We start from the raw sequence: 25,123 nt of genomic DNA, 5'->3' as shown, positions 1-25,123 counted from the left end.
TCTGCGAGCGAAATTATTTCTGTAGAGACGACACGAAAATTTTCTTCATTCGTTCACGAACTGTTTTGTATTAAATATGCGACAAATTATATTTTCTTTTTTTTTTTTTTTTAATTTCGCTTCTTTTGATCGTCGAGCGAACCATCTCGAAGAGAACTACGAGAATCGCAAAGGCAGAGGCGGGACAAAAGCTTTTGAAATGATATTTCTAATGAATATCCACTGCTTAACAGAGAGAAACATCGAAAAAGAAAATAAAGAGAATCTTCCGCTTCTATCAAGAGTTAATTCATAATATTACCGGGAGGACCTTTGAATTTAATCGACAAAATTTCATACAATTCAATAAATGGAGTCTTACTGTATTTTACCAAATAGCGCAGATACTTTAAGAGAAACTACTTCTAGAGATTCTACCTTTTCAGGTTTCTTCCTCTCTTCTATTTCTATCGTCGAATAATCCTGCATTTAATACCGTCTAACGTACCCTGTCTGAGGGAAAGATAGAAAAAGCCACGTTACATCTCGAATTTTTCCCCGTCGCAGCATTTCATCGGATTCACCTTTATGATGGAATACATAATGCAATTTCGTGGAGACGAGCCGAAGTTAACGTCGGTTGATGAATTACATACGAACCGGTTGACCGAGAAAGACGAATACAATGTTTCCTCGGTATGTTCCATCGAAAGAACAGCAGAATAAATACAAAAGGCAAACTAACGCCAAGCAACGTGATGGTTTGTTATGGAAGAGAACGCGTCTGTCCTGGATAGAAGATAGATTAAATTTATATAACCAGCTTTCTGTATCTGAGTTGTCTGAATACAACCGGCTACACTAATAACCCTTTCAACCGTGTGACGTACGTACACGTCGTAATATTAAATTTGCAATTACTTTGGCGCGTTCACGCGTACGCTGTGTACCCGGCAACGAGCTTCCAAGTTTTCATATCGTTCCGCGATACCAAACGGGTAAATTCGATAAAATGCAAATGTTTATTAAATCGTGAAGTGGCACAGTTGCGTTTCTCATACGGAATGCGCGGTGTTTTTGTAAATAACGTTGAACGAATTATAACTGGAGCGTTACATTGCGCAATGTGCTGTAATGTAAAATATATTTCAATGTTCGATGCGTGGAAATGCAGAATTGGTTTGATAAAATATGAATACAGCGTTTATTAGATTATACGTACGTCGCCGAACATTCAGCGATAAGTGGATCTATCATTTTCCATCGTGTTTTTCATCCTGAATATCGTGTCACAACTTTTTATTTATAAAAATTAGAATTTGCATAAAGATCCGCTAGCCGGTTTATCGATAAGAAACAGAAGAGACGTGATATTTTATATATCTTTCTTCGTCCCCTCGTGAACGATGTATTTTTGTCTATGACCATTTACTTTGGCCTTCAACAAGCGCCTGTTATAAATGGTCAAGTATCGACGTCACTTTGTAATTTTAAAAAGACGTAGCGGCGTTTTCGTTCCGCGGAGTTCACGACAACTGGTGGCACGTCGTAAATTATAATAATGCGACCAGTCGACAGAGGTTAAATCAGACTGACACTCTTCAATTAGTCGGCCTCCCCTCGAGCTGCTATCGCTCGAGCCGCATCGGGCGCCCACATCCTCATCAGTAACGCGTCGATCGTACAGATCTGATACAAACACAATCCTCGCTTGTTAAAATACAAACATTTGTTTCTGAAAAGCTACACGCGTACACGAATTACGCGATAATTTTCAATGTTTATAAATTTTAAATATAAAATATTATTGGATGATCATATGGAAGAAAAATAAATGCTCAAATGTTCCTGGAAATGTTCTCAATTATATTTATTTTACTCGTGTCAATAGGCAATCGCAATTTGTACGGATGATGTTGATGGTCTCGTGAAAGCAAATAAACGTGGCTCTTTCTTTTCATTAGCCAGGAAATTGCAACGAATCGAGGTTTTCCTGCTTTTCAGCGGAAAATATCGCATCATATCGGTATAACCATTGAAAGGTAAGTAGCAAATAACACCTGGTAGTTAAATAAATTATGTAAATATTTCTGATGAATATTTATACCTGTTACTTTGTTCTACGGAATAATCAGGTGCAATATATTCGCGGCTTTGACGCGAAGAAATACAAGCAATAAAATTGAATTCTCTTAATCAAATTATTTTCGTTATAAAACGTTTAAATCAAAATTGTAACAGACGTTATAATCAATGTTATTCTAAATTAAAAAATTCGCGTACGGTCTGTAATAATAATTTATATACAATATATCTTATTTATATATATAATAATAATTTATTATTACAGACTGTACGTGAATTTTTCAGCAATAACTCCGCTTTATTCGAGAATATCGTGTGAACGATAGAAATCGGTTTTACTGGCATTTACCCGTCCATTGAAGCATTCTATCAAAACCCATGAATGTTACGAATAGAGATAGAGTTAAGTTAATAGTTCTTGTCTTTTACTAACAACAAGATGTATTATTATGTCAAGAAACAGTGTCCCAATTGGAGTAGATCCTCTGCCACCCGAACCTCCATTATTCCAGCACTCTATTATTCAAACACGCTACTATTTGGAGATTCTATTAGTCGAACATGGTTCCACATAAGTTTCGTTGCAATATAATACAACGTAATAGTAATATGTGCAAACTATTCAACGATAAATTTTAATCGTGTCCATGATGCAATATAGTCGTTACAAAAATAAGCAACGATCGTAACGTGAGATTATCAAGTAATTTAAATACTTTATGTTTTTAGAGATACGGTAACATCAATTTTTTAGTATCTGCGAAACTATTTCTACAGAATGCGTCAATCGCGTGTCATGTATGGACATCGGGATATTGTCTCACAAGATGACACAAATCTGTACTAACTTTCTTTCTCATTTTTGTGCATACAGTTCACCCAGCGCGATCGTTCGTAAAAGCAAATTATTACGAAAGTCACGTAATCAATCAGCTTTATAAATCTTCGAATAATCCTCCCCTATTCAGCGTTTCCAGAATGTATAAGGAGGAAAGACGATTCTAAAGAAAATCTAAAGTTCCAAGAGTTATTTCGACCAACTACCCTTATCCCTCTCCAAAGACCAAACATTTTACATATAACATTGGACTGCACACCATTTGCAAACTCTCCCAATCGATCCTTGTCGTATTAAACGAATTGTCTATCGATACGTGCTTTTCCTTTAAATTAGCAACTTTAACCGGCAAATATTCAATTACACGAAACAAAAGTCGGCTCTTGGCGGTAAAACGGCGCGTGAGAAACGATCGTTTCGCGGCTGTACGATTTATCTATCGATAAAGCGGGATCAAGGGTAGAAAGCTGGCGTGCAGGGTTTGAGTAGGGATGGCCAAGCTGTAAACAGCCATTTTTATGGACGATAAAGCAATATCGAAAGATTTCCCGGTCGAGCTGCTTTCAATTCGACCAGCCCAATGGAAAGCTTTTCGCCACGCCGACGAAATATCGAGAAGGCTAAATTGACGGTAGGAAACCCTGGATTTCCGTGAAGGGAGAGAGACAGAATGTAGCTGCTCTGATGGATTAGCTGATGGACGGTGACTATCGATGGATCTTGGACAAATTGGATGAGAACGATTTTGCCGCTCGATTTTCGCTTGATTTTCATCGATTTTCCGTGAAAATTCTACGAACGCCATTCGTATCAATTTTCCACGTTTTACAATTTTCATCCACTTTCATTTTCTCTCATTAAAAGCTTTTTATGTCTTGCCTGGTATTTTTTACTCTTCTGCTTCATTCCGTCGATCGTCTCGGTCTTTCGAAAATATCGTTCATTTGTAAAGAGATCTCGGATTATCATTCCTGTCACACCGAAACTCATCTACTTTTTCGTACGTTCTATCTTTCGGATTTTTCTCCATTCCGGTCACTCCACATCGACCGTTCTCTGCGACTTTTTCATTTATTTTTCTCTTCTCGACGGAAATCCAACGAATTCCCAAGTAGTTCCCGGGGAATTTCCAGAAACCTGGTAAATGAAAATAGAGGCTTGTCGCGTGCGTAATGTGGCCCCACTCGCTTCTTTATCGTTTCTATGCTTCAAAGTTTCTGACAAAGACAAATCGTGTCGTCGTGGCCGGTGGCGCTTGAAATTTTTAGCATTAAGCGTGGCGTAGATATTAGCCGCGTATTTCGCCAATGTCCTCGAATATTTTCAGCATAGGAATCGATCTCTAAGCCTGTTTGACAGCAAAAGATGTATTTCACGGTGATTTGCAAAAGTCGGTTGATAGGTGGCTGTCGATCATTTGCTTTGAGAAGACAAGGTTGAAATGAACTTTTCTATTATGGGACGAGGTTAAGAAATAGTAGGCGGATTAGGAAATGCGTGGATTTAAACGAAGCGTAGTTACATAACTTGTATTGTCTTGCGATAAGAATATATGATCAGATACAATAACGATCAGCGAATCGCTTCATAAATCATTTAATCGAATATTAAGGATACGAATAATTCGCGTCTTATATCGTAATACCAAATGTAATTATTTATTATCTGTGACTATGTAATATCCGTTTAATCTGTAAATTATGACAGTATAGCGCACAGTGGTTGCATATTTTTATTTATCCTACAGGAATTATTATGCTTTAGTTATAACATATTTAGAAATCTAATCATATAATAAAAATATTTTTAATACTTTTGCAGTATTGTCGTATCTGTTCTGACAGAGCGCGCTTTTCACACAAATTGATCAATATTGCTTCGTTCTCTGTATACGTCAACATTTCTTCGTGTTCGAGCATGAAAAACAGAGATTTTACATTCCGTGCAATATATGTCCAAAAAGAATATTTATTACCTTTCAACTTCAAAGAATATACCATTTGTATTTGGTCTCGTCAAAAATACGGGAACAATGGAAAAGAGTGAATTTTTCAGAAAAAATCCTGCATCGCTAAGCATTAGAAAATTTATTACAACGAAGAATCCTTTGATAAGCCAATAATAATAATCTGTGTACCTAATAAAAAGCAGGAATTTAACATCGCAGAAAGAGAAAGATCGCGAGTTTTTCGAGGAACAATCAGCTTTCGAAATTGTTATGTATCGTAAACATTCGTCGAGGGAGGAATAAGCATCACGAGAATAAATTTCCACAGTTGGCCGAGCACGTCGAAAAAATTTCATAAAAATTTCACCGTGTCCGGTGAAACAAGGTGGTCGCGATTTCTTGCTTTACCTTGCGATCGTCCAGTAAAACCACGGCAAAGCCGATAATGGACGTCGTAACAGGTTCTCGTTCGACTTCTTGGCAAACCTTTGCCTTCTGAATTTAGCCAAAGACCGTCGAGGCTGCTTGCCAAAATGTTTATGGTGACTTCTTGAACTAATATCGAAGTTCGGCAACGAGGCGCAGCCCTGGAACCGTACACGACCGGCATTTTAAGATAGCTAATGAACTGCTGCCAGGTAAGAAATTGATGTTTCATCTTGCAAGCTTTGGTTAGTAATAAAAAATATATATCGAAGGAGTTTTGATACCGTGTTTTAGGAGGCATTGAACACCTCTCAGTTACGTTTGTTTATTCGTGAATAGATCTTGAAGCTCGTTCATTATCGATTTTGATTTATTATCATAGAATAAAATGAAACAATTTCTTTATCGATATCTTTGAAATTAAACAACTGTAAGATTAGTAGTGAATTTAAGATGTGGCTATGTTACATCAGAGATCAATTCCAGTATTATTCTGCAATAGCAAATCGAAGAAACACGAGGCTATAAAAAAAAAAGATAAGTTATTGTACTTGAACTTAATTAATTGATATATGAATGCTATAATAAATACAGCGTTGTACAAATACTTCTTGTAGCCATTGTACGTCAAGTATCTAACGTTGGCAGGAGAAATAATCGATAGTAGGTAATCGTAGCTTCTTTTTCATAAACGAGACTTAGAATACTCGGTATTAGGAACAAGGGACCGCGAGCCAAAAAGCCGGAGACGCGATAATAAGGCAGATATGAACGAATCGAAAGGAGTTATCGTTTCCGGCCGTTTTCGACACTTCCGCTGAAAAGAATCGGTTTAGCGGTCTTAAGGAGCGTCCGTTGTAATTCCATTATCACTCCCCCCACCCCCCCGAATAGCATTAGCATAATAACGAACGGCACTTTTTAAAAGTTCGAGCACGAAGGCTCCCCTCACCCCTTTCTCATTCTCTTTCAGAAGGGATCTCATCTGAACGCGATAGCGCAAGATGTCGGAGCTTTAGAATGTAATTGAATTTAAATTGAAATTATGATCGCGCGGGTGGTATCGCGTAAGCTCGCTCGAGTCGAGGTTGCGCGAACTCTACGTAAACGGAAACTTGTAAACTATACGAAAAATAAACGCCGGCCCATACCTGCGGGTTCGGACAAGGAATAATTAATTACGCGAACGAGTTTTAATTACGGAAACATCTACCAATGTTTAGATGCTCCGTTCAACGACTGCTGCACGTGGTTCGTTGGTTCGTCTGAAATGAAAATTTTAAGAAACACGAACAATACGAGAATCGTATGGTGGAAAATTAATTTCTTTCAATTTTATGAATGCGAAATGCTTCGTACATGCGAAACACGTTACAGATAAGTAATCACGAATCGATTTTGAACCACCATATGAATCTTGTTCAGAATAGTCATTGAACTCGAAGGACTTCGAGTCATGTGATTTGAGTATCGTAGAAACTTGAAGGATATTTCCAGTTAAACAAGCAGGTTTATATTGGTAAAAAGATTTCAACAACAGGTAGCGAGTCATTCTGACGATGAGTCTGCGAGTTCTTGAAACTATATTACTCGTTATTCTCCCTGTTTATAAAACGATTATCGATATTCGTTATCAGCATTAAACGAAACCGTTGAAATTATTTGCCAAACTTAATACTTATTTCTATTGTTGAAGGTCACTGCTTTTGAGAAAACTCTACATCTGGTCTTTTTAGCTTTCTAAAGCATTGAAGCCATCGACAGCGCATAGACAAAAGACTGTGACGAAGGCAGGCCATAAACAGTCGAAAGGCGACGTTGGCTTCAGGGTTTTTCAGTTATAGAGTAACACTGCTAGCGTGCGGATCTGGACCAGCTCATATTATTATTTCAATTTTGTATTTTTCACTTCCGTATTTCAAATATATTTTTCTACCTTATAATTTATCCACGCGTCTCTCTCATTATACATCTAATAACCTCAACATCTATAATTTTCCCTTTCTATTTCTCGAGACATATGCAAGTGTAATCTAAAGAATCTCGGTTTGATAAATGAAAAATATGAAGCTACAAAAGTTTATCTTGGCTATGTTGTGCACAATTGACTACGGTTCTTTAATCAGTATGTAAAATGATTCTGATTACTTTTGAAGAAGTAGGAATAACAGGTTTGCGTTTAACTATTTGTATACACAGTCTAAATGCTAAAAAAGAATGGGTTTTTTGACTCACCCGTTATACGACAGAGAAACAGGAAGGTTATTCCTCCCGGTTAGGTCGGGCCATCTATTTCAAGCTTAGGGCAATTCGCCAAATTTATGTTAATTGTACGAATTTTCATTTCTTGACTTCGGCCATCCGTAGATGATGTATATTATCCTCATTCGGGTTACTTAAAGATCTTCTTCCTCTGTAAGATGTTCTTTAGATATTCTTCATCAGATGTTTGTCTATTCACATTCACAATGCAGTGTTTTTAATACCATTACTCATTCGAGATAGACTTTACAGTTGTATTTCCCTTGTTAAATTCTTTCATTGTATTTATTCATATTCCGCGGAACATGATCTACATATTGCGATTGTCATTCAAATCTTTACGACCGCGTCTCACGTGTATTCTACACGCTTTTCATATTTATATTTTCCAATATCTATATCTAATATTTATATCTTTCTAACATTTACTTTCAGTATCTACATTTATTCGTATCTTATGAAATGTAAATCTTGCAATTAAAGAAAAAATTACCATTAAAAGATAAACCGCCCTTTTTCCGTTTCCTAAAAAAGAATCACACGTGTTACGCACGCCGCTCCATTGTCATTCACAATACTTCACTGCTTACCAGTCGCGTAATCGATGACACGCAGTTCAGCAATAAAACGCACGGTGACACGCGATTCTATCGCGGCGACGTACGGCGACGCATAAATCTGTCGTGAAAAAAGAAATCGAGCCGTTTGCCGGCCAATCTCGATCGGTAATTTTACTTCGCAAGCGGCACGAAGTTCGCCGTAGTCCGATTGTTCTCCGGCTCGTGGAACAGTCGATCGAACCGGCGACGTTTCAAGCATTCGGCCCGCTTTTTCATCGCCTTCGATCGATCGTCGCCGTCGTTGTCGTCGCTCGTATAACGGTACCGTGGATAAATGCAACGAGATCACCAGCATTCACAGAGAATTGAACGATTCACGGTTTCCAGGGTGACACTGGCGCCTACCGACCCAGAGGCAATGTTGGCATCGCCGCAGGTACATTTGGAAGAACGACCACGTCGACTGGGAGCGGTCTTCCGGGTTGCAGGAACAGCTACTCGTCGTCCATCGGTTCCGGTTCCAGCCGAGTGCACGGCAAGGAGAGGGTTTCTGGCTTCGGAAACGCGTTCCTAAAGAAAGACAAGTCCGAGGAAAAACCTACCTTTAAATATTCCAGTAAGTTACTTTGGATATGCTCATTATGACGTGTGTCGGTCTTCCCTTCATCGTTTCAGGTTCTTGGCATTTGTTGCTCATTATTATGGTATTTGAGAGAGCAATTTTAGTATTGTTAGTGATATACTTTTTTCTTTATTCCACTAGGAACGATAAATAAAATAAATCTGCGTAATTTTCCATAGACATTTTATAGATTTACAACGATACGTTCCCGGAGATTCGAGTAATTTTTTTGTAAAATATTAGACTATAATATATATTCGTTCGATGTTTCCTGCGTTTATGCAATAAATAAAAAAATAGAACACGAATTTACGTAACGATCTAACACACGGATAGAAATTTGTTTGTATCCTTATATTATGTACGTATTTTTTCGTATATGTATTTTCATTTTAATTTCTTTCTTTTTTTTTTTGGTATAGGTTTCGTATTTCAGTCGGCGACATTTCGCGCGTTAAATAATTGAATAAAGAAAAGTTAGAAAATAAAGAATCACAGGTCGATGGTTTTTCAGCTAACAAGGACGCGGACAAAAACAGACTGCACCCGAGTAGGTCGTCGACGGAGGACGTAGGGGCGAAAAGTCCATTATCGAGCAGCAGATCTTCTCTGTTCGAGAAGTACTCGTTTCCAGCTACTAAAGCTTCAGAGAGGCCCGCCTCCGTTTTGGACAGATATAACCGTGCCACTTCCCGCGAGAAGACCAGAGAGCCAGACGGAGTATCGCGATACGGATCCAACACGTATCCCGGATCGAGCTTGGCTCGAACTTATGGAAACGAAAGTAGAATCGAGAAGAAAGAGAGGTCCGATCATCCGCCGGTTTCCTACCGTGGATTACGGCCGAACTCTGGGAGAAGTTCACGCGAACCTAGCCCGGAAGTCAACGTCGGAAAATCGAACTCCTTCAGAATGTATTCGAGAGCCCCATCCTACGGTCGATCCAGTGCCACTTCTAGTGAGTGAATTTCCTCTTTTTTCCTTGCATTTTGTTAGAAATTGGATTTTATTATTCAAGTTGGGAATGGAAAAGGAATGAGTTTCGGAGAAAGTTCTATGGGGGAATAGTTTTGGTTTTTATATAAATTTTATTGTTATTACGATGATGTTATTCTCCGTGCTTAGAGCAAGCAAATACAGAAACGTTAGTTACAGGCGAATGACCTAAGACGAGAACTTGAAATATTTTCGAAACCGTTAATTATATCGAAAAATGGTTCGGACAAGAGTCGAACGATTTCAAACGGGACGTTGTATGGTTCAAGTAGCAGTTTTGATATTTCCAGTCTTAGGTGACTTATCCTGTATACATATACATATAATGCTATTATATGACAAAGTATACGCGTACATATACAGTGTATCATACGAAAACCATATTTATGGCCGGTGATTGTTCAAATCCTTGTCTTATAACGTCGAAATAATAAAATTCCTATTACGAGAACGGAATGTCATTTAAATTCATTTTTGCCGCAGTTCGCAGTTTGTTTACGCGAATTCTAAATTTATAGACCTACGATATTAGTAGAGACGCGACAAGAATCGGTAAATAGTAGTTCTTGTTATGCTCTGGAAAATTGTAAAACGGAATGAGAAGCTTTTCACGCGATATTTATGGCTATAGATTTTCGCATTTGAAAGCAATGTATCTGGCGAGAAATGGAACTGATTTGTCCAAAATTAATCTTCCGCTCAAGATCATATTTAAGGTCATATTTAACGTGTCTATTTTTATCCTGATCATTTAGAATCGAACATTAAAACACATAACATTAAAACACATAATTTTAAATACAAAAAGATCATGATGAAAAGATGATGTGTTAGTAAAGTTACCAGTTAAGAAAAATATATTTTGCTCGACGAACGATTCTCAACGTACGAAAACATTTGCAGGTGCCTCCGAATCGAGCTCGGCGCCAATCTCCTCGAGATTCGGCTCGACAGCTGGTAGCAGGTTCCTTTCATCGAGAAGCAGCAACGACCGAATACCGGCAGCCATAAGCTACTCCGGATCGGACAGGTTCCGAACTTCAGGCAGTAAGCCTATGCCGGCAAATTTAAAGGACGAAGACACCGTTAAATCCAACGTGGAAAGGAACGCGACTCAAGAAAAACGTTCCACTCCTGTTAAATCGGAAGAATTAAAAGTCGACAACAGACTTCAGGACAATGAGACCGTTACAATGGTTACGAGAGGTACGTCGCCCAGTCTACCGGCTTCTTCGTCCTTTGTGAGGAGCAGAAGAGCCGACATAGGCATCGCGAATCAAAGGGAAGTCGCGCGAGTTCGAAAGAAAACGGAGACGAAGAATCAAGAAGTTCAGAGCGAAAGGCTCGAGGATGCTTCGAGATTTTCGCGATTTGGAGGCGGTGGACGAATCTCAGGGTCTCCGTGGTCAACGTATTTGGACAAATTTTCCTCGAATTCGAGCGGAAGTGGCGTGTACGCCAGGGGCTTTAACGGAGGCGCGACCAACTCCAGAGTAAATAGCTTCGCGTTCTCGAGATCGAACGACGCTTCGAGAAACGATTCGACTTCAAAATTATCGCCTAGCTCTAGTCAAGAAATCCACGGCAATAGAAATCAAAACGAACAGAGTACTAAAGCGTTCGGCGGTTTAGGTTTCGCGGTCACGAAAACGGATTCGAAAGCGTCTACGGGTAACGATCCAAGCAATTCCAATCAGACGGAGGTTAAAGCGCACAATGGCGAGGTTCGTCCATGTAGCGTCGGCAAGATCGAAGTGAAAACCAGTCGTTTAGCGAATCCTTCGGTTTTAAAGAGAGACAACTCACCGCACCAGCCTGGTGCTGTCAAGTCACCAGATTCCCGCGAAAATACTTCCAAGAGCGAAGAACAGCAAAGTAGTAGAGAAAGTTCGACGTCGAAGAGCGAGGATAGCAGCCAGAGAAGACCATCGATACCGAGATTAGGTCGTATCGCAATGAAGAACGAAGGCAAGGTTACGAAGTCATCATCGAGTTCGTCGACTAAGTCCGATGGATTGCGGGAAAGAAGAAGCTCGACACCTAAATCTGACACTAGCTCGTTATCGAAACTAGATGAATCTTCTAGGATAGTCGAGGGCCACTGCCAGGGACAGAGTAAAGAAGTCTCCGCGTCTAAAAGCGATAGTGTTTCTTCTACGAAAGATTCTTTCCAAAGGTAGTTGTTCAATTTTTCAAACGATTACAGTAGAGCACAAAACTTTTACAACACGTAACTTCGTTTCAAATTTATTCGTTTCGAAATATCTTCAATTTTTCATACCGCTGAGATATGTTTCGATCTTGTCAAATAAATAGTAGGAAAGTGAAAAAGTTTTCTCGAAATTTTTTTTGTATTCTTAATGTCAACGAAAATAGTTTATACAGCTCCACGTTTGAGCGAGGATGCCAAAAATTAATTGGTCATTCAAGATATTTCTCTAATATTATATATAGATTTCTTTCTCGATATTAGCGTACACAATTGAGGCAAATTTCCACGGAAAAGCAGCATCAACGTAACGATATAAGAAGCCAAACGACGTAGAAGATTTATTTTTGTTGACTTTAGGCGACCAAATCTTGCACAAATCAATTCTGCTTCTTTGATTCCTCTCCGTTACATCTAAAAATACACTATTTCCACTTTCTGAAACGCTTCTTCTTATTTTTTTTCGATTAAATAGCAATTCGTCCCAAAGCCGATCCACAACACCCCAGTCGCGAAGCGGTTCTACGAAAAGTCTCTGCCGCCAAATCACACGGACCGATTCGTCGGAAGGATCCGCTGTAAATGTGCCAATTGGCAGATCGAAATCGACGTCAGCCAGTTCGGTGACGAGTCAGGGTGCAAAAATAAAGGCGACGCCGCCACCATCGCCAGGGAAATCTTCCACGTCGACCGTCTCTTCAGTGAATCTGAGGCAGGGCGGATCACCGGATGCTCGTGGCAAACCACCTGTACCGAAGAGCGATGCCACATCGGCGTCCGCATCCAAGAGCATCGTGCCAGTTAAGTACGTGAACAAGGATTTTCGAAAGTCGACGTTAAACATGGAGAATGGCGACCCGTCGCAATCAAAGTACAGCAGAAAGAAGAAGAATCAACGAAGCATGTCCGTCAGCTCTCAAGATTCGCAGTCCGAACCGAACTCCGAACCGAATATCCATCGTCCAGCTGTCCCCTCGGAATCGAGCTCGAGTTCCGTGAAATCGAATAGATCAAGGCTGAGAATGCCATCATCCGGTACGTCGTCGAAGAGCATCGGTAGGAAAAGCGAGTCGAGTAGTTCGTTGAGGCCGGAAAATTCGAGGAGCAGCTCGAAATCCCCTTCCGGCAAGAGAAGCAAGCAAGACGGAAGCTCGAGTTCCAGCGGCGTTAGCGAATCGAATTCTTCGAATTCGTCGAGCAGCGAGGAGGAAGACGATAGTAAACAGACAAGACCAGGATCGAGACGTCGTAAGAGGAGAACGTCAAAATCTCCTTTCTGCGAGAAAAAAGGGAAGATAAGCGCCGGGTCATCGAGGACGAGCGTTTTGGCGTCATCCACCGACGAAATGTCTTTGACGATGGACAAGCCGCCCAGACCGCCGTCCAGCCCGAGATCGAAAAGCGATCGTTCAGGGAAAACGGAGGAGGCTAAATCATTCCTGATGAGGGCCCTCGCACCAGTGACGAATCTTTTCAAGAATAAGCATCAAGATTCCAGCGAGTCGGGTAAATCAGGTGGTTGGCTGGATTCCAACGAGGAGAGCACGGACGCGAAGAAGTCGGAGCAAAACGGTACGATGGCTTTATCGAGGAGTCTATCGAAGAGCTTCAGTTTCACGAACTCGGAGAAGAACGACGACAAGAGACATTCTAGCGTGAGGATCAGGCGGAATTTTTCCGGGGAGCAGCCGTGGTGGATGGATCCGAACTCCGACAATGTTCCTGAAGGCATCGAAACGGGAAGCGTGTGCAACGAAGATGTCAGTCAAGAAACGACCGTCAGTAGTACCTTACCTGACGATGGTAAGTCAGCGTTTCCAACTTGTACATCTGAAATAAATTTTCGGTTAAACATGGTTTTTTATTTTGATACACGTAAACGGGGGATTTGGTTTGAGAAATTGGATGGAAGCTATATTTATCTGACATATAGTGTTTACGTGCCTACGCATACTATTTCAAATCTTATGAGAAAGAGCTTTCAGAATGTAATATATTATTACGATTTCAAAAAAAAAAGAGATGTGCGGTTCATTCGAAACTTCGTTTAAACGTTCGTTTTTAACTTCCGTTGCAAGTTTGAAGATGTTATAAATGTTACAAGCGAATGAAGAAAGATAACATACATTTTTTAAAGTTTCCTTTTCACCTGAGATCGTATTGAAAAAGCTATTAAGAAAACGCGTTCATAATTCGCGAGGGAAAAATATAATAAACATAACCACGCGGGAAAAATATAATAAGTCTATTTCTGTTGAATTGCCTACTTTCATGTTGTTTAGTTATTAAACCAAATCTATTAACATATTAAATAGTTATTAAATAGCTAAAGAAATGCAAAATCAAATACAGAGATGTGGAATTGGTGGACGAAAAATTGAATTTTTATGTTGTTCCTTTACAAAAGAGAAGACATAACTTGTTGTTTCTACCTTAGAGGTATTATATATTTTCGCAAACATCGTAAATTACCAATGATTCGTGTACACCAAAACGACTTAATTACCACCCTCCCCCTGTAAATCATTTTTAAACATATAATTCGTTCTTCTCAGCTTCGAAAGCAGAAACGTAGGTTAGTGCGATTCGCGTAGATAAACCACTTCCCCTAATTGCATGTTCCCAGGCAAATTTAAATACAAAGTGTGGAGACAAGAATCGGAGGAACGAGCTTGGTGGTTAGATTCAAACGACAGCGCGGCCTCGGAAGATGCGAGGAAACAGTCGACAACGATTTTAAGACAAGAATCGGGAGAGAAGGCTTGGTGGCTAGATTCCAATGATAACGTCCCGTCGGAAGAAACGCAGAGACAATCTTCCGCAACAGTTTTGAAGCACGATTCGGGAGATAGGGGTCGTTGGTTGGACGGAAATGACGCCGTCCTTTCGGATGAAGCCAAAAAACTGTCTCGACCGACGATATGGAGACAAGAATCGGGGGAAAGGGCTTGGTGGTTGGATGCAAACGATAATGTTCCGTCGGAGGAATCGAAGAAACAATCGTCTATGGCGTCTCCTGTTTCGAAACGAGAGTCGAGTCGTTCCAGTACTCGGTCCAACGAACGAAGAAATCGACTCAGGCACCAGCAATCCGGCGAACAAGCATGGTGGATGAACGACAATCCTGAGAACGTACCTGAAGGAGTCGAAATTATTCCTGTCGCTACAACGCCCACGCAAAAAAATAATAGCTACAATGATGAAGTGGACGACAGTCAAACGTACAACAGAAGTATAAATAAAGTCAGGCACATCGAGTCTGGTGAGAAACCGTGGTGGATGGATAGCTCGTCGAACGTTCCTGACGGTGTCGTTAAGATCCCTATGGAAACGTCGAACAGCACCTCCGATTCCTCCGAATCGTTCGAGAAAATCGATATTGGCGTTAACCCTGAACCTGAGATATACGGGAAGAGAAACCTTTCTAGATTCCCTATCGAGTTTCCGCCACCACCGCCCGATGAGCCGCTTGGGGATCGTGCCAGTCCTGAAGGGGTAAACTGATCATATATCGTATATTATTCATTTAACGGTCCCCTAACTGACTATGCTATAGATATAGAACTCGATAATACGCGACGTCGTAAATCTTTAACGTTGCGTGCCTTACATCGATGAGAGAATAAAGTCTTTAAGTTAATTGATCCCTTGATTAAGAAATCGAGTGGCTTCCGTGAGAGGCTCTAAAAAGGATAATGTGTGAAAATTGTTCTTACATTGTTCCGTCTTTAGGATATGCGCATTAAATTATCGTGTGAATTTCTTCCGTCTAATGTAATATTGTATACATTCGTAAATAATCGTTTCCTTTCTTTTCTTTGTATATACTTTAATGTTAACTATCTTGTTAATTATAATTGCTAATATTCTCGTTAACATTCTCCAAAAGATGAACACTTAAAATCATGATCGAAGCCACGGATAATATACCAATTTCCTAAATTCGATTCAACAGTAATTTTGAGGGCATTTCAATTAAAGTAAAATCAAATTATCAGACAAAATAGCTGGAAAATATTCAATTACCATCCATGAATTAAATGTTATTTTATTTTATTTCAAGTAAGCCTATGTATTTTGCAGGTGGAAAATCCTCCAGATCCGCCTGACAACTATGGCGGACGCGATTCGCCTTACGATAATGTTCAGTCGACACCCCGAAGATCGTCGCCAAGGAAACGACCTTCCACGTTACCGTTGTTCATCGGCCAACACACCAACATCGACGATTTATTGGGCGACGCGACCACCTTGTGTCCAAGTCCTGTCTTGTCTCGAATTCGTAAACGCGAACGCATCGGCGAGGGTGAGTTCCGAATGAATGTAACACGATTTAGGTTCGATCGTAGACGTATGCGAGCGACTGTTATTTGAATTACGGATTGTGTGTCGGTATAGAGTTTAGAGCAGTTTGAGACTAGGGTTGTTAACGAGAGAACGTTGTCCCTTTGAAGAGAAGCAATAGCATCCATCCTTTTGGGAATTGCGGTAAGCTCGATGGATGGGTGCTGAATCGTGGATAAGCCCGTGCACACAGATACGTACACTATTTAAAGGACAGCTGATAGGATTAGAGAGTAGTTGGTATGAACACATTCGAGTGATTGTAATTCCCCTGCTGGAAAGAAATTTGGGTTAGCGGGTAGCCAACCGTAGCTGGAGATCGTTCGTTATTGTCAGGGATATTGAAGAAGATAGTTTCGGATCTGCCTTGTAGAGGGGAATTGCAATGTTCGTGAAATATCGGCGTACAAAGTACGGCGAATGGTAGATATATTTGATATGTTGCCTGTGTAGATTCGGCAGAAGAGAGTTCAGAATGCGAAGAGATCGACGCCACCCAAGTGATCATCCACGACAGCACTCCGCAGACACCGGTGATACAACGACGACATCGGTACGTTTCATGTCGATAATCGAACGTGAATTCCGAAACTCGTGGATGCTTGATTGTAATTAAGCAATTTTCTTCAGGGACAACGAGAGACCTCAACCCGACGGCTACATTCCGGTAAGTTTTTCTAACAATTTTGTTTCTCTTTCGCTTTGTCAACATTACGACGTCAAATTAGAGGTGACGCTGTACCATCGAACAAACATGGTATTCTTTCATTTACTTTTCTTCATTTCAACCATTTCTCTTATCACGAATTCTTTGGAAAGTTTGAAAAGCGTGCAGGACAATACGGTATACTCTATACTGTTTGAAGTTTCATCACTTTGCCGTTCCACGCGAAAGAACGGAAGGGAACGCGAAACAAGCAACAAAACTTCCGTTTCTTCGTTTCTTCTGTAGCTTTCCAGCGAGACGCGGTTCTTCGCTCTCGCTATTCGCGTGCAATTCTTTTCATCCTGATCAGTAGCTGAGGGAAAGTAGTGTGTAGGTAGCCGTGGATAGGAGGACGAGTACTCGAAAAAGCCAGACGAACAAAGACGAGAAGAGGGTAGACGCTATCCCGGAGGAGTGTTAGTGCGCGCGACATTATTGTTTCTCATGAGGGATGTGCGAAAAGAGACCCTCCTTCACTCCAGACTCCCTTCCCTTTCCTTTTTTTTTTCCTTCCGTTTTGCACGTAAAGTGCTAACAACAAAGAGGTCTTCTGGAATCACTTCCCCTTTGCTCGCAACTTTCCTCGGTCGTCTCGGAACAGACCAAATTCTCAATTACGTCGCGGTAATTTGCAAAATTCCGTGAAAGCTTGTAAACTATTTTAAATGCAATTAGAAAAATAATCAGCCTCAAATAATGTATAATAATCGAGAAAATAATCCATTTACTATAAATTTCGAACAAAACTAGAAAGTTTCGTGCATACGTCTTTGAATAACGATATTTTACGCAGACTTTATATAGCTTCTATGCCAAAACCATTGAAGTAAAATTCTAAAACTATGGATTATAGAAAAGAATTAACTTACAACAACAACGAGAACGAGAAATCTTTTGTCCTCTCGTTTCTCAGTCGACGAGTCACTCATATTTTCCCGGAGCACTATAGAGTTTTATCGCAACGGTGGCACCCTCTTGCACGAGCTACCTCCCATCACGTTTCTATAGGTCCAGCAGCCCCTTTTGTGAGCTTGTCACCCTTGTGGGGTTTCGTAGTAGCGGGACAACAATGAGCACAGCCGCACTTACGGTTACGCTCTACGTGCTGCGCCAGCTGATTATTTTTTCACCGCACAATTACCAGCCCTGCCGTTTCATTTGGTTTCTCCGTACCCACGCAAACCTCTGTCTCTCTTCCTCTCGTGAAAAGCTCCATCCTTGAAAACAACGAATCACAGGGTGGACCCATGTTCCCTGACTATCTTTGCGGAAAATCGAAAAGAGAGAGGAAAAGAGTAAGATAAGTACAGCTTAAATGGGCTCCATGGAAGACGGGTCAGTCTGACCGGCTGGATAAAGTTTGTTTGACGATAATATTGTCGGTTTTTAGCTGTTTGGGTTAGAAAGTAACGGGTTCGTTTGCGATATGAACGTGTGTTTCTCGGTTTGTTCAGCGCGTCTTAAATGGAATGAACCCGCCGTCTGTTTTCTAATTCTTTTTTGCTTATCGCAGAAATCCGCGATTTTCCTTGCAAAATTTAGCTACTCTGTGGTTACTTCTCCCTTTCGATCTGTACACTTCATAAGAAAAACGATTTAGATCCATGCTTGTTTTTCTTCAAGAAATCAGAAAACGAGGTAGTATTTTTATTTTCAATTTTTTAAAACAAAATATTCATCATGTTAGGTAATTTTTCCTCTATTCTTGTCGTAGTTATATTGCAAAAGAATTATATCTAAATAAATTATAGAGTTCCGACCTTTTTGCATGAAATAATTTGAAATTACGCAGATCGCTTATAATCAAATGTTTTTGTGTAATAACTGAAACAGCAATCATGTAAAGTGCGATTAGACACATTAAGAACCTTGAAATGAATTTATCGATTACTGTATTTTTTCTCGCTTGTAATAATATTATTGGAACATTTTCAAGTATCGATAAATTAACGTAATACCGACATTAATCTGCAATTATCTCGAAATTTAGATGTGTGAACGTTTATTTCAAAACATTTAGCACGAATGAAGTATTACTCTATGTATACGTGTATCTAAATTAAACATTACATCAGCGAAATAATGAATCATCGGTTGGTTCATTAAAAAGTAAGATATAACAGATCATCGTTTAAATTGCTTCCGCGCGACGATGATGAATTAATCGTTAACAAAAAAATCAATTAATAATAAAGATTTGTTAACGTAGATCTAAAATTACTCTGTCAATGATGAAGAAACGTAATCATCTACACATAAAGAATAAGTGAACAAATCGTCTTTCAAACATTTTGTATACTTTCACCTTCTGAGAAACGCGCATCAATAATCCTGGCTAATCGATATTTACACAATTCATAACAGGAGATTAATTTCAATTATCATACCAAATTGTTATCGGTACATAATTTCATTTATGCAACAGAGGTAAACAGCGATTTTGGTAATAAAGACAGCAAATATTGTCTTACGGCATCGTTCCAGGGTGTCCTTTGTAGCCGGGACGGAATAGGGAGGGGGTTGACCGCACGGCGGCGCCACTGTCGCCTTAGTGGCGACAGGTGTCCGTGGCGTTCAGTGTCGCGGCGGCCGCTCGCGAGGTAAGATATATTGTTGATTGTGCATTTTTTCTCTCATTTTCTCTCTTATCCAGTTTTATGATTCCGCGTTATTTTCGTTCACGTATCGTCGATTAATGTGTGTATTTTGACGAGTGTCGTACGCGATTACGGATCAAGGTGACGCGCGTTTCCGTGCGCGGGAAGCGCGCGTGTCGTTCGCGCTCACTCGAGCTGAGTTTTTGTCGCGCAGACTCCGGTTCGACAGTTCGTTTACTGTATATATCGTTGTTCTCCTCCCGGCTCCTGGTCCAGACACTGCTCCAAAAATCGAACACCAACGGCTGGCCGTTACGATCGAGCGATGTCGTTCGATAACTGACCAGTCAGTGCCACAGGTAACGTGAAATTTATTCTATCAATTCGGCGTACGTTCGAAAGTGACATCGAAGGAGCTGTCAATTTATTACGAATATTATACGATGATAGCATAAATGAAACTTCTTCGTGAGTCACAAGGGCACTCCAATCGATACTTCTCTGGAATGTCTCGACTAGTTTGGATAGGTTACCGCTGCTACTGGGGCGTGTTATTTATTTTGGAGGTTAGGTTAGTTATGTAGCCTTTGACCACAGGTCCGGTTTACGAAGTTCTCTCGATTTTTTTGTCTGGATCTAACGTGTACGATTGTCAGTTAGTTGTCGTAGTTCGTAAACACAAGAAACGTATAAACTTTCGATACGATTTTCGGGGATTTTCGCTTGATTCGTATAAGTTTACCGACCGTTTTAAGTTTCACATTTGTTCATACGTTATAAATCTATTACGCTCAATTTTTTCTCGCATTATTATGAAAGTAGCCGAATCAAACTCAAACTGTTTACCGTTTCGAATGCTTTCTGGAAACAGTCCGAATTCCACGGCCGTTCCAGGAATCCTGTCAAAAGAGAATTTGTATTTCTAACGAAAAGTCGACTCGCATATAAAATAGACAGAGAAAGCAACGCCGGGTCGGTGAAATTCCTTTGATAGCGGCATACCGGCGAGCATACCGAAAAGTTGGCACCGGCCGTGGAACGGTCGAGTTTGTCGCCGGGTCCGCGCGAAAACATCGGTCCATCGTGGATTTGTTGATGCAGACGAGTTTGGAAATCCTCTTAAGCACGATCTTACGTTACGATCGCATCTTGATCGTGAATCTTTCGTCGACTACAGGCACGATTACATTCGTGGCATGGCGCAGACTCGTTTTCCCTTCTATCTTCCTCCCCCGCGTTTCCCTTCTCCCTTCTCGCCATTTTCTTTCTCTCTTTCTCTTCCTCTCTGTCGTCTTCCATCTCTCTCTTTCCCTAACTACTATCTTTCTTTCTCGCTTATTCGGTATTTCTCTCTCTTTATTCTCCATCTCTCTCCTTTTTTTCTGTCCTGTGAGCACCATCGAGCCGGTTCGCAGAAGAGCTAGCCCATGCAACGGGTAAGAACAATGCGAATAAGAGAGGATGACAAGACTGGTTGGCATGCGTGGATAATTGACACTTCGTAAATTCGTTCCGTACGAACGTTGATTTTCTCGCGATTCCTCCTCGAATTGAATATCGGTGTGAAACGTAGAGATGAAAACGCGAGAATCGATGTCGTTTGATCCATTTTCGTGACACGAACGAATCGACGGGGCACGGTATTGCGATTCACTGGACACCGTGTAGAAATTTCGCGTCATGCGCGGAGCGTGGAAGATCGATGTTTTTGTATAATACTTCTCGCGAGCGAGATAGGTACGACGCGACGAATCTTATATATTGGTATGCGTAGATGTATTTGAATTGTGTATATAGAAATTCCGGGGGAATTAGTGTGTTTCGTAAATATTTTCGTAGATCTTGTTTGTCAACACTGTTCCCTATTATAGCGAAGAAAATGCGTATGATTTATTAATTTTGATGGATATCAGAATTTTATGGGATAATTTGGTTCATCGCGTCGTAAAGTAAGGTCGAAGAACGCACGGTATGTCAGAACGTTCGTAACCTTGAAGGTAAATGAAAATTACCTCTTCCGATCATTCCACTTTCGGCCGACAAGCCGACAGACGAGTGAAAGGAAAATCTAAAGGTCATCGACCGTTTGAAAACGACGCGGTTTCTTATTCACCTGGTCACCGGAGTCAAAGGTTGTTACAGTTTCTACATTGTCACTTTTGCACGTACGAACCGTAAACGTCGAATACGATTTATTGAGTTTATTTTTTTATTATTTCGTAACACGTTCTTGAACATGTATTTTTACAAAGAAATTTTAAGAAACTATGTAACTAAAAAAAAAAAAAAAAAAGAAGGAAGATATAAAACTATTTATATTTTCCTTGTTAATATTTCCATCGCAATGTCAATGATATTCACGTTACCATTAAAAACCCAATTTCCAGATACACGCTTCAAACCGATCGATCGATGGAAGAGCGCGAAAAGCTGCAGAGACAAAATAGCGGCACTTTTTCCTCCGTCACGAATCTCCATCGTCGCTCAGACAAAAATAAATCGGCAGCTTTCCACGGTCGCTCGCGGTGTGCCTCCCTTTTTCTCTCTTTCTCTCTCCTGTTCTCATAAAACAAACTCACGAACGGATGAGAAGTGGTCGGAGTAGAGAAAGAGAATATCGGTTCACCGCGATCAAGGTATTCACGTGAGCCTCTGTTTCGTCGTCGAGCCGGTAGACGCGAATGGAACGTGAGGAGGAAGAAAGAGACACGGGGAAAAAGGAACAGAGGGCTGGCGTGAACGGTGGAGACAGCGCGTTAGAGAAAGAAGGAACGAGAGCAAGGTTCGTTTTCTCGGTTGGTTGTAGCCGGCGACTCGAATGAAAATAAATCGGCGGTACGACGAACTGGTTCGTGCGTTCGCGTAAAGCGGTCGTGCGGTCCGGTAAAACAGAGACAGAAGGAAAGAGAAAGAAAAGACGTGTATAGAGTGCGAGTGAGAAGGAAGGAGAAGGACTCTCGCGACGCGAAACAAGCCTGTGTGTTGCCTTCTTTGGATCGTGGAAAAAAAGACCCTATCGGACAACAATCGGCCGTTACGGTCAAGATACAGAGGGCCCGCGAGATGTCTCTGACGTGCCGAGTGCAGTATCTGAATGACGTCGATCCGTTTGCCTATGCGAGCTCCTATCCGGAGCCACCTAGGCCGCCTGTGCACACCTTCAGCGCGACCTTGCCACTAATTAACCAGCTCGCAGCGGTGCATCGACTTCTACGGGCGCCTCATAGGGTGAGTTCATCTTTCTCGCTCCGCAACGACAGCGTTCCTCTTAATTCATCGTTTATCGAGAGATCGAGAGCGAGGGCGAATTAATGCTCCATCAAGCGGCCCGCGGCGCCGCCATGCGCTATCTATCGCGAAAGTATAATTCATAGGATTTTTTGCGCGCCGCTAACGATGTACTTGATTGCTTAAAAACCAACACTTTTCATTTGCCCTTTTTTCTGTCCTTTCTTTTTCACTCTTTTTTCCCCCCTCTTTTAGTTTAATCGTTCGAAGTCGCTTACACGACGATGCTTGCGTTAGATGTTAGACGTAAGCGAGGGGGAATTCAACGACCTACGTAGGTCGGTTAGAACGAACGATGACAGATCCGGATTCGAGTGGCACTGCTGTGGAAATTTATCAAAAGCGTTGTTCAAATTCCGATGATTCCATAAGGATTGGTATTATGTTCAATATATTATCTTCGTTCGAATGACGCTGTCACTTGATAACATATTTGATATTTTAAAAGAAGCAACGTAGTAAAATTAATTAATTATTCGTTTCTCTTTTGTCGAACTGTAAAACGACAACGTTGTCCGTTCCAAACATTAACATCCTGTTAAACGACAAATAGCGTACCGAGAATACATTATCACTACGTATGAGTGTTAAATTACTATGGTATAAAATGACCACGAACGCAAGCTTTTGATAAAGTCCATTCACAGCTATTAAAGCGTCTTACAAAGAAATCGTCGAGCATGTTCGTCATCTATCGCTTACGTTCGCCTCGATAAACGACGTAGATGAATAGCTATGGGAAGAATGCCACGGTAGGTGTTTAAACAAATGTTTTACGATAACGGAAAAATATGGCACGGCTGCTGGTATGGTAATGCGAGGAGATCCATCTGTAACGGAACCTCTTTGAGGGCCGGGGGGACAGAAATTATTCTCATCGTCAGACAGGATTCTCGTTTAATGCTGCCACTTGCTGCCAGTATCAAGGATTCTCGAGATCGCAGAAATTTCCCGCCAGGGACAGGTTTCCTTTTTACTCAACCCTCCCTTAACGTCTGCCTCGACGTGTAATACGTACACGGAAATATATTTATATCCCCGGACAAAATCGCGCCGGAGAGGGATGAATTTTCTTTCCTTGATATTAATATTTATGAAATCCGCCCTGATACCAGTCGGCGTAATGTATGCTTGAAAATTTCAAATAGCTCCAGTTACCGCACCACGTGGAGGTTACCGTAGTACCGTGCAGGGATAGTCGAATGAATTTTTTCATTGAAGTTCGCGAGGAAGTACTTACCGATAACTCTAGCTCTATCAGGCCATTTCATAGTAATGTTGTCTCTTACTTTGCGCTTTGAATTTCTCAGACAGAATGTAACGGTCACTGTATCAGGGTATGCAAATTTACAGTTGACGATTAGAAAAATTGCAAATAGCACCAGTATATAAATGATCGATGTTAATGAATCAAAAAAGAAATTTTGTTCTATCGATGGAATGCCACGATATAGTTCGAAATGGTAGATAGAACGTTTTAACTATGGAACGTGGTAAAGATCATACAAGTATAACAAGAATACGCATAAGATATGGAAATTTCCTCCGGCTAAACTTGAAACAAGTTTTCTTCAGACATAGATTTCAGATTGTACGTTCATATATTCATTCAATCATTTTCCGAAAGAATCTTAAATCCTAAAAGAATGTAACAAATACATTACATCCGCGCGATATTATGAACTGTTCGAAAACTTGTGATGAAATCACTTTCGGAGTATCTCTACTCTCCGATGCCCGGAGCACCGATTAGATTAATTCCCAATCAGAGTACCATTAACCAAACTACCCATCCTGAAACTTTCTTCGAAACCACGTCTCTTGGTATCACGATGTGGCTCCCCGACGATTTAAGACGACTGCTGATATTACATTGAATCGGTGGAACGGAGGAGGGTCGATGCGATAAATTATATCGTCGAGGGAAAAATGGACGGAAAGTGTGGCCGGATGCGAGGCGAACGATCCTCGTGGCGTTTGCCGAACTTCACCTTGGGCCGAGTAATTCTTCAAAATTTATTATTAGATGTTCGTCGCGCGATATCGAGGCAGCGGTTGCACGCTTCTCAAAGTCGTCTGGTCGGCTAACTATTATAAATCGACGTTATTAAGCACCTAGCCAATGGAGAAATATATGCTTGGCGTATTACGACAGTAAAGAGGGATGAGAGAGGGAGAGGAGGAGATCATAAATTTCGCGCGCGTAACTATATTCATTAATGGCCAGGGGATCTTGTGGGATCTTCTCCGGTTGTCGTTCCCT

The 25,123-nt window shown here is 40.8% G+C and overlaps 2 protein-coding genes and 1 long non-coding RNA gene across 6 annotated transcripts in view; 2 read left to right on the top strand and 1 right to left on the bottom strand.

The window, feature by feature from the left end:
* LOC122568283 (serine-rich adhesin for platelets-like) overlaps window positions 1-22,475 on the top strand; it is a 38,080-nt gene extending 15,605 nt beyond the window's left edge. Inside the window, exons 2-11 of one of the 2 annotated variants that reach the window (XM_043727853.1) lie at window positions 8,486-8,714; window positions 9,235-9,678; window positions 10,620-11,892; window positions 12,401-13,728; window positions 14,552-15,420; window positions 16,009-16,231; window positions 16,723-16,822; window positions 16,900-16,936; window positions 19,460-19,575; window positions 21,960-22,475. In XM_043727853.1, coding sequence (XP_043583788.1) covers window positions 8,486-8,714; window positions 9,235-9,678; window positions 10,620-11,892; window positions 12,401-13,728; window positions 14,552-15,420; window positions 16,009-16,231; window positions 16,723-16,822; window positions 16,900-16,936; window positions 19,460-19,575; window positions 21,960-22,140 — 4,800 coding nt within the window. In that variant the 3' untranslated portion in view covers window positions 22,141-22,475. The remainder of the gene's footprint in view (window positions 1-8,485; window positions 8,715-9,234; window positions 9,679-10,619; window positions 11,893-12,400; window positions 13,729-14,551; window positions 15,421-16,008; window positions 16,232-16,722; window positions 16,823-16,899; window positions 16,937-19,459; window positions 19,576-21,959) is intronic. The other variant, XM_043727854.1, reaches the window with a different exon arrangement.
* Window positions 4,748-8,295, bottom strand: LOC122568290. The gene is made up of 3 exons (XR_006317042.1): window positions 8,129-8,295; window positions 7,512-8,063; window positions 4,748-5,437 (listed from the first exon to the last, which is right to left on the bottom strand). It is a non-coding gene; the product is annotated as an uncharacterized LOC122568290 (long non-coding RNA).
* The window catches only part of LOC122568284 (FH1/FH2 domain-containing protein 3), a 240,633-nt gene continuing 237,848 nt past the window's right edge, over window positions 22,339-25,123 (top strand). For all 3 annotated transcript variants that reach the window (XM_043727859.1, XM_043727858.1, XM_043727857.1), the window contains exon 1: window positions 22,339-22,800. In XM_043727859.1, coding sequence (XP_043583794.1) covers window positions 22,636-22,800 — 165 coding nt within the window. In that variant the 5' untranslated portion in view covers window positions 22,339-22,635. The remainder of the gene's footprint in view (window positions 22,801-25,123) is intronic.

The sequence above is a fragment of the Bombus pyrosoma genome, linkage group LG6 (genome assembly GCF_014825855.1).
Source record: "Bombus pyrosoma isolate SC7728 linkage group LG6, ASM1482585v1, whole genome shotgun sequence".
In the NCBI taxonomy this organism is placed as follows: domain Eukaryota; kingdom Metazoa; phylum Arthropoda; class Insecta; order Hymenoptera; family Apidae; genus Bombus; species Bombus pyrosoma.
This window is presented reverse-complemented; position numbering and strand designations above follow the sequence as displayed.